The following is a 14,413-nucleotide window of genomic DNA, read 5'->3' on the forward strand; positions in this document are numbered from 1 at the left end:
TTTGTATCGATCTGCCACCACCAATTAACTGTCACAACTTGCGAATGACAAAAACAGAGGTTGTTTTGATTTGATAATAATTAACCATGATATAGGAAAAATATACAGCAAACTATATATTAAAAGTCACAAATTTTTAATTAGATTACACTATGTTGGATAACATTAAACTTTATTGTAATTACGCAATAACTCAGACAACGAAATGCAGTATAGCATCTAATCCGAAAGTGACAAGTAGTGCAAAAGGCTAGACGCCGCTGTGTGTGTGTGCGTGTGTGAAATAGAAGAATAGATATATAGTGTATGTGTGCACAGTCCATAGTTATGGGTGGGACTGTTTGAAGATTAGTGGTGATAAGTGGAGAGTTCTGCAATGAAATAGCAGGGTTGCCAACTCACACATCTGGCGTGACAAACAAGAAATCCTACGGCAAATCTACACTGCTCAAAAAAATTAAACGACCACTTTGAAAACACATCAGATCCCAATGGGGGAAAAAATCATGCTGGATATCTATACTGATATCGAATGGGTAATGTGTTAGGAACGAAAGGATGCCGCATTGTTTGATGGAAATGAAAGAGGGCTGAATTCAAAGACATCCCGGAAATGAAAAAATGATGCGACAGGCTAGTCCATTTTGCCAAAATTTCATTGCAGCAACTCATAATCATACTCAGTAGTTTGTATGGCCCCCATGTGGTTGTATGCATGCCTGACAATGTCAGGGCATGGTCCTCTAATGAGACCACGGATGATGTCCTGGGGGATCTCCTCTCAGATCTGGACCAGGCCATCACTGAGCTCCTGAACAGTCTGAGGTGCAACCTGGTGGTGTTGGATGGACCGAAACATAATGTCCCAGAGGTGTTCTATTGGATTTAGGTCAGGCGAGCGTGGGGGCCAGTCAATGGTATCAATTCCTTCATCCTCCAGGAACCACCTGCATACTGTTGCCACATGAGGCCGGGCATTGTCGTGCATCAGGAGGAACCCAAGACCCACTGCATCAGTGCAGGGTCTGACAGTGGCAAGTCAATGGTAGTCAAGGTGCTTTTGTATAGTGACACTTACTTTTCCCAAATGCAAAACTAGTGAAAAAATAGCCAGAGAAGATGAGGAGGGAAAAATGCCAGTGGCCTCCACCTGTTATGCCATTCCTGTTCAGTCGGGTCTTCTCATTGTTGCCCCTCAGGTGCACCTCATGTTAATCTAATTACAGTTTTTGTCCATTGCTTGAACACATTTTGCAAAACTTGGCTCATGGTGCCAAAACTCTACACACAAGGAAGTAAGGAAAAACACTGGGAAATAAACCATTCACATCTATGCCAAATACAAACTCTGCCATCAAAACTGAACAATCCTTTGTCAAAACCTCACTTTGATGACTAAATGATGCCCACTTCCACATGTCAATACACTCTCATATCAGCGGCAACACACTAGTCTACTTTATATAAAACACTGCAGTCTTTCACTTTTACTGTTTTTATTCAGTTACAATTCCAAATGTTTCACATAATTCCAAAAATAAAATACTGAAATCAAAATACTGCAATTACATTACAGTAGTGAAATTTATATGACAGGAAATTCAGTTAAAGCAAAAATAAAACAAACTGAACTTCACACAAAAGAAGTTACATGTATGGATCCTGCCGTCTGTCGGGGTCGGGCCACAGGACCTCGTCCACATCGCAAGCAATATTTTCTCTGGCTAAACATCGGGGAAAAAATCTCCTTGTGTGTCTAATCCATCCCTGAATTGACCTGATTTCAATATCCCCGCAGGCCTGTTCCATTGCTTGTAAAAGTGGCATTCGGGCGTGGGGTTGGCGATCATATACGCGCCATCTCCATGCTGAAAAAAACTCCTCTATAGGATTCAAAAATGGGGAGTAAGGGGGCAAGTACACCACTTCAAATCCTTCATGATTAGTAAACCAGTCTTGGACCAGAGCAGCCCGGTGGAAACTAACATTATCCCACACAACAACAAACCTGGGCTGCTCTGGTCTATTCTGTATGACTATGTCATGAAGACCATCAAGAAATGTGAGTATTTCCTGTGTATCATAGGGCCCCAATTTGGCATGATGGTGCAGTAGCCCTTGAAGGCTAATAGCAGCACACAATGTAATATTTCCTCCACGTTGCCCAGGGACGTGCACAATTGCCCTTTGGCCAATAAGATTACGCCCCCCTCGTCTGTTTTTTGTCAGATTGAATCCAGCCTCATCGATGTAAATACACTCATGAGGCTGAGCAGCTCCATCCATGGCGAGCATTCTCTGCAAGAAAAAGTACATATTACTGTACTGTACAGTACTGTATGGGTGGCATTACTCAAAGTACACAACTACACTGATACACATACAGAATTGAACCACCTCATCACACAGGGGCCTGTTTAGCTTTCTGAATATACAGTGTCAATGTGGTACTGATCCAATGGTACAGACTCAGCTATTTGACTGCTCCTCTTTTGTATTGTAAATGTAGAGGACTGAAACACTTACCTGTACGTATTCACGTCGAAGTTCCTTCACTCTGGCAGTGTTCCTTTGAAATGGAACCCTGTACAGTTGTTTCATTGTAATATGGTGCTTTGTCAAGATGCGTCTAATGGTGGTAATGCTTACTGTATTTATATTGCCAAAAACCTGTCTATCTCCAATTATGTGACTCTGTAGCTGGTGGAGACGGATCGCATTATTTGCCCTGACCATGTCCACTAATACAAGTTCTTGTTGTTCAGTAAATAGGCGTTGACGTCCACCGCCAGTAGGTCTTCTAATCATTCTGTAGAAAAAATGCAACCAGAATTTGTAATTGTTTTCTTCTATTTTTCAGTACTGTACAAACTGTATTTTACTGTATTTACTGTACTTGTATTACAGTATTGTAAAACATCTCAAGACATGATTATATGTTTCACAAAACAAGGAGCCACGCTTCAGTACAGTACTGGTGTAACAGTACATGTACGTAACATACATGTAAGATGAGACAGTACTGTAAATACTCAAGCTACATTACTGTAGTAGAGGAATTGAAGACATACCTGTTTTCCTGTTGGAATGTCCTTATGATGGATGCGACCGTGAAACGGCTAAGATTGGGGTGGACTCTCTGTCCAGCTTCCCTCATAGTCAGACCATGGTTTATGACATGGTCCACCAAAGTTGCCCTAATGTCATCAGAAATGATGGTCCTTGCACGGCCTCTTCGTCCACGTCCTCCTCTTCCTCTGCCTCTGCCTCTAGCTCTCCCTCCCTCCATGCTGGCAAGTTCTCCAAAATGGCTTAGCTAAGGCCTTTTTGTAGCTGACTGATTGGTGTTCAGTTTTGTTAGTAAATGTTTTCAGGTGTGTGTCTAATTGTTTTCAATGACAGACTGTGTTTTGTATTTTGAATAGATGTGTTTTCCCAATGGTACTGCGAGATTTCATTTTTGAACAAAGTGTCTTGTGTATGAAATAGTGTGTTGTGAGCAGGAGCAAGTGTGTTGTAGAAAGGAGCTAGTGTTTTGCAGAATTGCAACCAGAGTGCAAAGCAGCACTTTTGTTTAAGGTATGGTTACACTTTGTTTAAGGAACAGCCACAACAACTTCAAGTTGGGTTCCTTTGGTTTTAGCATCTGTCAATAGTGTTTAAGCAATTGGTAAAAACTGTAACACCAAAGCAGCTCAGATTAATTAACAACCCCCTCTGCTACTTCACTGACCAGATCAATATCCCAGAAGTTAAATTGACTTGATACTATACTCTGATTAAAAAGTGTTCCTTTAATTTTCTTGAGCATTGTATATTATTCCAGTATGGACCTAAAATTGGCTACATCAACAGCACTGAGGTGGTTTGCAAACCCTACAGATTATTTACAGGGTAATAAAATTGTTACATGTAAATGCGTGTGCATGTACGTGCAGACTTGTCACGAACTGAAAATCTCACTCCAGCTGACCAAAGTTGGTAACCCTGAGACAGCTGTGGGGAAGCTCTTCCTCATTCTGTTGATATGGAACTGGAGGCTTCTCTACCTCCTTCCAGATGGGAGAAGGGGAAACAGTCTATGGTTTGGGTGCGAGGAATCTCCAAGAATGTTTTCAAGCATTGCTTATCCTGAAGGTCTTATAGCCCGGTGCAAGACCTTCCATTCAGAGACTTTCCGGTGCCTTTAGAATGTATATGTAGCCTGCTACTGCTTTCATCAGGGTTACCTACGTAATACTCTAAATGATTAAAAGGAGAGCATAAACCAAGGCCATCTCTGTTTAAAGATAAACCATATGCAGTGCAGGCTTAACATAAACCATAGAATGAGTGACCCCTAGTGGCATTCAGGTGAATTCTAAGGTTGGGATTTTCAACTTTTCCAATTACATGGCCCGGAAGTAATCATCGTCACCTCGGGACTCACTGACCCGCGTTTACCGCAGACGAGTGTGTGAGAAACCTTGTTCTAAGGGACTGGGCAGCTAAGTTTTGTTAAAAATGTTACTGCAATTTGAACGGCAGACACAGAGGACGTAGCAATGGAGTTTTAGAAATAATGTTAATTATTTCGGTTTAAACTCTATTTGATCTCTAAATTGTAGCTAAGCGAATAAAAGAGCCAGTGTTGCCCAGTCTCTCGAAACAAACATGCAACATGATCCTCTGAAAACAAGCCCAAAATAAACTGTGCAAAGTAGAGTGGAGAAATCAAGCCCAAATATAATCCCAATATACACGATCCATTGGAATACAGTTTGTCCAGTATTTGCCATATTATGTGTGTTCCATGTAAATATGCATACAATAGCCTCCAAATATTGGAGGCATCGTTCTTCTTAATTTACCATTTTCTTTTGTTAGTGTCTCTTTTTTGGTAGAATTGATAATAGTAAATAACTCATTATGGTTTGCTAAACTAAATATAGCCCTTTGTAGCACATTTCACACAAATTATTGGATACTGAACTCAAATAAATAAATAAATAACGCATACTGAACTCATAAATACACAAAATATATGAGAGGTGCAAAATTAAGTGATATATTTGCACACAACAAAACTCTTAACCTTTAACCACTAGTTCAATGTCAAATTCTGGGCAAAAATTAAATGAAGTGATATTAAACGACGAAATTCTTTTGCCAGACTCAGCAGCTAGAACGCTTAACTGACCAGATCAACATCCCAGAAGCTTAGTTGACAAATTGATACTACGCTCTGATGAAAAAGTGTTCCTTTAACGTTTTGAGCATTGTATATTATTCCAGTATGGACCTAAAATCGGCTACATCAACAGACATTCAGTTAACGCGAATGACGAATATAGCTTAGATTTTTTTCCTATAACTTCTGTCGCTGACGCAGACTTTTATCAAAGATGGGCGACTTCGGTAGGGGGAGATTCCTAGCGGCAGCCTGTAGTTTACCAGCGTGCGCTAGAGCTGGGCAGTCTAGCTTCGTTATTCGTATAAAATTATTATTATTTTACATCTGACGGCAGAAATCTATGTTCATAATTTCGAAGATTTATGTAGGCAACCATTAAGTCATCTAACATGTCTTCGTTTTTGTTTTGCCTTTTGGGACTTTTGTTGCTTAATAGAAGACAGGGGCAGACTGTCGTGAATTAACTTGAGCTAGCCAAAATGGCTGGAAATAGCCAGCAAGGATACTAGTGAATTAAAGTATGAATCAGGAAAAACAATGTCCGCAGAACAGTGACTCCCAAATCGTGAAACGCGTAACGCCTAAGTTAGCTGCCTAATTTCAATCGTTTGATCGATGATGGATTGGATGTGTAGTATAATTGGAATTAATATTCGAATTTCTTACTTCGAATGATGAATCTATTATGTTATACAAATTCAAATGCCTTAACAGGAGTTGCCCAATACGCAGTTTAAAAATCCTCCAAACCACGACCTCAAAATAAGAACAAAGGAACCCGAAACTCAAAGAAAGTGTTAAGGAATTAAGAAAACAGCTTGAAGTCCTTTATAACAGAAGGACTTGGAAACGCCGAATTAAACAGCAAGTGCCAAGCAAAACGAGAAAAAAAATGAAACGAAATACTCTCACCAATCACAAATAAAATCAAATTCAACCTCTTTGTGATTGGTCACCGGCAGAATACCGGCCCGCTGAAACGGCGCAATGGGCGGGGTTTGAATTTTGAGTTTTACGGCGGTAGATGAGTGTTTTTGTTTGAAGTGACGTTTTCGGTTTGGTTCGTAGCGGAGTAAATGTGGTTAGTATAAGGTGTACAGTTTGCCACAAAGATACTAGTAATTCGAGGGGACATGTATTAGTTTAATTTATTTTGGTAAGTATTTGGAGAAAACTATTTAATTTAATACCGGTAAAAGTTAGGGAGGTGTCCTTTGTAACATCCTAAGGCAATGTTACCTAGAGATCCAAGTGAAAATATCACAGGATACCCGTCTAGATACATGTGCTCCATCTAGTCTGTAGATTATTTTTAATCTTCTGTTGATGATAATTAGAATTTATTTATCTTCCCTGACAGGACCATAGTAATTACCAGCAACATAATGTCCTCTTCCACCACGTTGGTAAATCCCCGAGGGCAGTTGGTGCGACAGAGGCTGGCAAGCGCCAAAGTCACCAAGACAAGCTCCTTGATCTCATCTAAGATCAAGACTAAGATCGCAAGTAAGTGCCGTTATCTTTGTGTGTTAAAAATACAAAAGGAAACGTACGCACACTGAGTCCTTGCTGTGATGCCAGTTTCAGAAATAGTCATTATATATTGTGAAAATTGGCGAATGTGCTTTTCTAAATGTCAAAATTTGGCAAAACGTTGCAACCAGTTATTGCACATATATTTAGAGAATTTGCCCCGTAGCTGCCAAATGTGGAAATATGCTTTTGTTTATGCTTGCTTTTTGGGAGTTCAATTATATTTTATTTTATATTGAATCCTTATCTGTAGTTAAGTTTGTTGCAAGTCTCTTATTGAATTTGTTAATTTCATCCTCTTCGCAGATACCTCTTCCTTTTTTAAGGTATCTCTTAAGACTAATAACAAGGCTCTTGCCCTTGCCCTTGAGTCGCAGAAGGAGAAGAGCAGGCACCTCGAGACTGAGACTGTACGCCTGCGGAAAGAGGTGCAAAGCTTGTGCTTTGACCTTGCCCTCCGTCGGCACAAGCAGACTCAATTGGTGGGTCAGAAGTATTAAGTGCAGAGAACAAATGAAACCTAAAAGTGTTCACCTGCAGAGCAGTTAAAACCTTAAGCATGGTTCTTGCACCATTCTGAAATCTATATGGTACATTCCTAGTTGCATAATAAGCTGTTTTGCTTTAGAATGAAAGAGTACCTCTTTAACCTAATTCTGTGTGGTTCCTAGCAGCGCCTCCTACTGTATATAAATTATTAAGAAATATTTTACAACCCCAAATCAGAAGTTTGGATGCATTGATTGGATGCAAAAAAAATGCATTGATTCTAGAAATAATGGAGAATTTTGAAACGGAAAATGCGACTATGACTACCCCATACTGTTGCACACCTTAAGACGTGTTTGCAGGAAGAATGGGACAAAATAACACTTGAAATGCTGTATTCTATAGCTATTTACACTATTGTATGTGCAATGTGTTAAGCGTGGAACTGTTTGCCATAGAAACCTTGTGCTAGAATTATATTTTACTTATACATGAAATAACTGTTATTAAGCAGTTATTTTGTACATACAGTAGGCTGGTGAGATATTGATATCTAAGCGTCTTGTCTTAGGTTGCAGTACTGAAGGACCTTCAAAGGAATGCTTTAAACAGCTTGGCTGCTGCTGTAGACATGCTGTCTCATGATGTAAGGATTTTGGTTATTGTGGTGTGTATTTGGGAATTTGTGGTAATTACAAAATAGAGTTTACCTGATTTAACCCAGTGGTTATTTTTCATTACAATATATTTAATGTGTGGCCTTATGTGTTTCTGGTTTTACTTAAATAAGAGTAACAACTTAAAACTAATTTTGTCAATTTTATGTTTTCACAACCAAGGATGTCTCTGATCTACAGGAAGTTACAAATGACCAATTGCAGGCAGATTGTGAAGAGACAAACACAAAGCATGGGTGATCATTTATATAGTTCCTTTAAGCCCTGAATTGATTAATTTTATGCGGTCGTGTGTACTAGATTTAAAATTCAAAATCCAGTATTCATAGTACTATGTCATAGTACTAATTTGTCACATATTTATTTTTAGGAACCCAGCAAGCAAACCTTTCTCATCAGCTCAGATTCAATTTGCTGAATGTTCAGTACAGCCTGCAAGAGTAAGACGGGTAACAAATACAGATAACGTATGTCAACTCACAGCAGCACTCGGCATAACCACACAATCGGAGCCTATTACTTTGAAAGGTTTGAAAGTATTTTTTAGACATTTGTACTTTAAAATGTTACTGTTTTGTCTTTCATGGATTCCTGTCCTTCATGGGTTAATTTGTATTAATTATTTAAAAATCATTGGGGGAAACGAGCTTTGCTAATGTGTGTTAAAATCCATTTCAGGATTTGTATAGTCTCTGAGTGGTTCTGTTACCTTTTGCAGGAAATGTATCTCAAGCAAACATGGCAGGGACAGAACACTCAGCTCCCATGACTCAAGCTGCCACTAGGTTACCCATGGAGTTAAAAAAGTGGTCTAAGACCCCTTCAAACACTCCACAGAAGGTCCAAGATATTACTGATAATACTCTTAACATGACCCCTGCAACCAATCCAGTAAATTATGTTTCAGAAGAGCACAGTAGGGGATTGTTATCCAGCACAACAGATGAGACTCCTCTGGATCCCCCATACCTAGAGCAGACAACATTGGTCGATAAAGAGATGGAGATCACCTTTAGTGACAATGCTGAAATAGATGCTGTGGAGACCAAGCCCAAAAAGACCACAAATCACTCTGTAGCCAAACCAAGAAGAAAGGAAAAGGTTCGGTTAGACAAATCCTGCTCTCTTGGGAAGGAGAGGGTGCAGGTGAAGAACAGTTCAGCTGACAGAAAAGATACCCTGAAAGCAGACTGCTCTGCTACTTTGGGAAAAATTGAGGCACAGGAGCTGATGGATCCTGTAAGGCCTCTGCAGTTATGTGAAGCCATTGACAAGGCAAAGCAGCTGGAAGAGGAGTGCAGAGTGTCTGAATCAGATGTGGCACACAGGAAGACCCATGTCACCTCTCGTAGAACCAAGCATCAGAGGAACAGTCGTGAAGTCCAAAAAGAGCCAACTGTAGATGAATCCATTGCAAATAGACTACAGTTTAGTAGAATTTCAGTCGCGTCTCAGAACCATGATGATAACAATGTCTTATTTTCTCAAATTGAAGATGATTATTTTAGAGACCCTGAAGTTCAAAACTCTGTATCTGGAAATGTAGAAATTCCCTGGGATGTGCAGGATGATAAAATGCCTTATTTAAAAAGCAAACAGACTTTCACTGTCCGCACATCTTATTCTCCTGTGAATAGACGAACCTATATAATAGACAATTGCGCAATAGATTGCCTTGAAACCAAAAGCAAGGACACAGTGTTCCCCCTGAGGAGGGATGATGATTTAGCCTGTGAAGGATACAATCCAGATATGTCTCTTGTTCTTGATGCTCCTGTTTCTTTTGGGGGAACTGTCTTAGCGACAGACGCCTCAGAATCACTGCAGGATCCTTTCCAAGAGAATCCACACCTCCAGGCAGCTGGGGATCTAGAGAACCCCGATGACTTGATCATGAAGCAGAAACCTCCTTGGGAATGTCCGAACACCTGCTCCTATATTGACACTAAATCAAGGAACAAAAGTAAAGAGAACACATTCAGATTTAGGAAGAAAAACACCCAGAAAGATAAGTTCTCTCTTCCAGTGAATGAAAATCTCACTAGCTGTGACCACAGAAAGATGTCGAGGCAGTGTGATGTAGAAAATGTGGCTTCCTACCACCAGTTACATCCTTCCAGTACTGCAAGAGGTTATGAGGACGGGCAAGAAAAGAAAAAGGGCAACAAAATACAAAATGAAGTCAACAGAAATACTTATGTCATCAACAACTCACAAGTGACAAGAAAGAACGCTGAGTATGGAGGTACTTGTTCAGCCAATGGCATCACTCCTGTTCTGGGAGTCGCAGTGAAATCTGAGGAAGACTCAGAGATGCTATGGGACACCTTAAAATGGCAGACCAAGGGTGACAGACCTCACTGCAGTGCCATTGCACCCTCATCAGTTCCCTGTTCTGAACGGGTCTTAGCAGAAAATCCAGCTGCTAGTCCTGTTTTGAAATCAAGGTCTAGTGTGGCAGGTCACACTGAGTCAGCGACAAGAGTAGCAGATAAATCCCCAGGTAGGTGATGTCTTTTAATACAAGTAATTAAGATGATTTGAACCTAGTTAGTCATGTTAAAACACCAGACCTTCTCTTTTGTTTGCATAGTTGAAAATGGGAAAGTTTTGAAGAATATAACTAATACAAACTGGACAGTAGAAGATGAATGTCATCCAAGAAGAAGGCGGGGGAGAACTGTGTCTTACAAGGAACCTCCCATCAACAGGTGAGTATGAATCTCGTCCGACAAGAAGGCGGGGGGGAGCTGTGTCTTACAAGGAACCTCCCATCAACAGGTGAGTACTTAGAAACGAAGGTATCAAAGCATATGGTTAAAATAATTTTAAATCCTGAAAGTGTTGTATCTCCCAATTGCAGCATATGAGGGGGGTCACTGCACATGTAGGCTGTATAATACACCAGTAGATGGAGTATTTCAGTCACAACTGAGGTACAGCTCATTCTCGTTCAGTAGCCTAGCTGAGTCTCTAGTCCACCAACTCGCTCACCAGCTTGCTCACTCCTGGTCTCTTGTTCAGAATGAGAGACCTGAAAGAGTGGGGAAACACTCCTGTTCATCGACTCACTCACCAACTTGGTCGTTCGTCCACTGTTGGCAAATATGTTTAGTCCCAAGTTTAGTTTTCAGCCAATCATACGCTGGGTTACAGCACGCCCTTGCATGCCTCACTGGCTGTCACTGTCCATAGTTGAGGAGGGAAGCAGCATTAACGTCATATTTCTGAGGACAACTGAAAGAACAAAAACAAAAAAATCTTTGCAGGGAAGTGAAGGTGAGTGTATAATTCTTGTAAGAGACTCGTTCCCCACTAACAAATCGTTCGCAAATGTCACAACATCACAGTATGCTATTGCTAATTGTCAACAGCTTGTAGACAAAGCAGACATATGGAGCGAAATATGGCATTATTTAGCTTACGTTGCCGACAGTCGGGGCAAAGCCACAGACATCACAAAGCTTGAGTGTAAAAGATGTTTTAAATCAACACAGAACAAGGGAGCCAACACATTGAACTTGGCAAAGCATCTCGCCAATAGTTGTAACTAAAAGAAATAACCACAACTCCGGTATAGAGGATAATACTGTATACTATGTAAGCTTTAATAACACAACGACCTTGATCTAGATATTTACAATAATTATCAATGTTAGGGATGTATTAAAACATTCAATGACTGTAAAGCTCAGCATCTATAACTGAATGATTTTAGTTTTGTTAAAATGCTCAGTATAGCTCTGCTCTTGTGACAAAATAGGCTATATTTTATTTAGCAAAGGGCAGCCACCTGTTGCAGCACCCAGGGAGCTGGGGGTTAAGGGCCTTGCTCAAGAATCCACAGACATGCCAAGGCTGGATTTGAACCAGCAACCTTCTGATCATAGACACAGAGGCTTAGCCCACTGAGCCACACACTGCATCATTGTCGGTATCAAAATATTTTATTCAGGTATTGTATCGAACTTAGAATTTTAGTATTGTGACAACACTACTAGACGCTTGCTGCAAGAATCACACAAACAAGACGAACTTTAAATAAAGGTCAACATATAGCATTAAAAACTGAGAGTCTTGAATAATTGTGCACAGAACAGTGTGTATTGAGCGATATACAGAGCACTAAGTATGTAACATAATAAGCTATACATTACAATTTCACATTGTAATTGAAGCAAAGAGTTCTTAGCCTGTTGGGAGGTGTAGACATGAGTGTTACTGTTCAGAATCTCAGTTGCATTATACAACTGAGAGTTGTGTACATGTATGGGAGATTTGTAAATTCTGTAACTGAGCAGGGTTACGGCCCATGGGGATAAACTGTCTCTGTGCCTTGAAGTTCCTGTTTTAACAGTTTGATATCTGACCCCTGAAGTTTGTGACTGAAAGAAGGGGTTAGCAAAGAATGCAGGTTGAGTTGATGATCTGCTGGAGTTTTGCCTTTTCCCTTGCAGTACGTGATCCAAGCCAAATGGTCAATGAGGATGTAAGGACAGAGTCTTTGATAGCAGTGTAAAACTGCACCAGTAGTGCTTGTGGAACCTTGAATTTCCTTAGCTGTTGGAGGAAGAACATCCTTTGTTGTGCCTTCATGATGATATGATGATTGTCAGTGGTTGTCTGCCATTTAAGGTTTTGTGAGATGGTGGTTCCAAGGAATCTGAATGACTCCATTCGAGTTATTGCTGTTTTATTTAAGGAAGTAGTTGATAGGGTATACCGATCCGATATTTGGATTAGAATTGGCACCTATCTTACTTATTAGACGGATCGAGTATTGGCTATATGTAAAAACAATCTTTGAGAGCTGGAAGTAGCATTTAGTGGAGAATCACACTAAACAAGGTCCCCGCAATTGTGCAAGACAATGCGAGTAGTGTGAAAAAAAGCAATGGATGATTTGGGAGTTGTTAGCTTGGGCTGTTTTGTGCGCTCGCTACAGCTTGTGATACATGAGGGGCTGCTATTGTATATTGTAAGTGATGCTGTTGCCAGTGGAAGAAAAATTATGGGGTATTCACCACTTGCATATACTCTCTTGGAAGATACTCAAATTGAACTGCAAATGCCTCAAAAACGTTTAAAACAAGATGCACAAACCAGATGGAAATTATGTTTAAATGATCTTCATATTGTGTAAAACTGTTGTTATGCTTGTCAAAGTGTGTCAGCTTAGCCATTTCAAAACGTCTGCTAAAATCACCCCATTATTTGCAGCAACCATCCATGCACCCAAGTATTTTTTTCCTTGGCCACTAGCACACCTCATATAGCTATTCGATATCTCATTGACTTTTTAAACTAATCAAGTTAATTAAGTAAGCTGGTGGTGAAATTTAACAAATATGGAATGGCTGGGGTGCCTCTGAGGAGAGTTTTTGAAACTGAAGTAGTCAGCATCTAGCCATCCAACTACATATAAAAGTTAAAAAGCTCATGTAAGGGAATCTGTATCGGAACTAGATTGGAACTGTAAAAATGTGGACTGGCCCATCCCTTATAATACTGTATAATATGGGATGCAGCAGTTTATTTTCCAATACAGGACAATCCTGTATTATAAGGGACAGGTGGCAACCCTAGTCATTGGTGATCAAGCAGGTTAATCGAAGTTTTGGATTTTCTTATCGTTTAAATTTTAGATGACAAGTCAATATATGATTTATATCACTTAGCCCTAGGTATGCTATATCAGGGCCAGTACATGGTGCTATCTATGTGTATATGTAAATTATATATATGTAGTATAGAAAATCCCCCTGCGACCCAATAGGATAAGCGGTTTGGAAAATGGATGGATGGATAGTATAGAAAATAATAAATAGTCCTTTTTATATGTTTTTGCTTAAAAGGTTGGTTAAAGCTAATTGGTGGGCCAGCGTTTGCCCAACCTGGTTCTGTATTATAGTTGAGTATAAAATTCAACAACAGACAGTGTTCAGGGTTTAAAGCAGCATGAATCTGATGAAAGCTGCAATTCCCACTTGTGCTGTTTATACATGTTTGTTATGCGTATGATGCAATGAAACATGCTAATGTGCTTTATCAGCTGGAGAATGCTGGGTTTGGTAAATACTTAAGTTCTCATGGGAACAAGTAAGAACAAATGACAGGATGTTTTTAGTCACTTGCAGAGCAGTTCCTTTGAATGTCAGATTTAGGGTATTGATCAGCCCCAACTGAAAATGTATTTTTCTTTTTTTCTAGCAAAATGAGGCGTGGGGATAAATTTACTGATACGCAGTTCTTGAGTTCTCCGATATATAAAGGTAAAAAGAAGAAGAAGCAGCCTGTGAAGAAGGAAAGAGGTGAAGCTTCTCTGGTGGCTGGCCATTGATTTGATTTGGGTATTTTATATGATATTCTAGAGTATAATTTATTCGAATGAACTGTAAAGCAATGCTTGTGCTTATGAAGTTTTTGTATTTTAATTTCACTTTAATAAAACTATGTCATTACAACATCTAGCTGTGATCGACAACCAGGAGATAATGACAAAATAAACTACATGCTGTTGGCACAATCAAGTGTTGAAGGC

At 39.8% G+C, this 14,413-nt stretch overlaps 1 protein-coding gene across 5 annotated transcripts; it reads left to right on the forward strand.

The window, feature by feature from the left end:
• The first annotated feature begins 5,401 nt into the window (after positions 1 to 5,401).
• Positions 5,402 to 14,403, forward strand: sgo2 (shugoshin 2). 5 transcript variants are annotated; one of them, XR_007398954.1, is made up of 10 exons: positions 5,403 to 6,329; positions 6,534 to 6,679; positions 7,013 to 7,188; positions 7,767 to 7,841; positions 8,035 to 8,108; positions 8,243 to 8,400; positions 8,591 to 10,375; positions 10,584 to 10,653; positions 11,068 to 11,151; positions 14,083 to 14,201. XR_007398954.1 is itself a non-coding variant. In XM_049020270.1 (9 exons), exons 2-9 carry the CDS (start codon positions 6,559 to 6,561, stop codon positions 14,210 to 14,212), a joined length of 2,589 nt encoding a protein of 862 aa, XP_048876227.1. In that variant the 5' UTR covers positions 5,402 to 6,329; positions 6,534 to 6,558; the 3' UTR covers positions 14,213 to 14,403. The 5 variants fall into 5 exon arrangements, 2 of the variants coding, with proteins under 2 accessions (XP_048876227.1, XP_048876218.1); XR_007398952.1 differs by lacking the exon at positions 10,584 to 10,653 and adding an exon at positions 10,466 to 10,583 and having other exon boundaries at positions 5,404 to 6,329; positions 11,029 to 11,151; XR_007398953.1 differs by lacking the exon at positions 10,584 to 10,653 and adding an exon at positions 10,466 to 10,583 and having other exon boundaries at positions 5,405 to 6,329.
• Positions 14,404 to 14,413: the final 10 nt, after the last annotated feature.

The sequence above is a fragment of the Brienomyrus brachyistius genome, chromosome 1 (genome assembly GCF_023856365.1).
Source record: "Brienomyrus brachyistius isolate T26 chromosome 1, BBRACH_0.4, whole genome shotgun sequence".
NCBI lineage: Eukaryota > Metazoa > Chordata > Actinopteri > Osteoglossiformes > Mormyridae > Brienomyrus > Brienomyrus brachyistius.

Excerpts from the sequence above, each read along its gene's own strand:
- sgo2 (XM_049020261.1), top strand. The coding sequence starts at position 6,559 with ATGTCCTCTTCCACCACGTTGGTAAATCCCCGAGGGCAGTTGGTGCGA. Across the intron at positions 7,189-7,766 it reads GGCACAAGCAGACTCAATTG|GTTGCAGTACTGAAGGACCT; the intron begins GTGGGTCAGAAG and ends GTCTTGTCTTAG. Across the intron at positions 8,109-8,242 it reads GAGACAAACACAAAGCATGG|GAACCCAGCAAGCAAACCTT; the intron begins GTGATCATTTAT and ends ATTTATTTTTAG.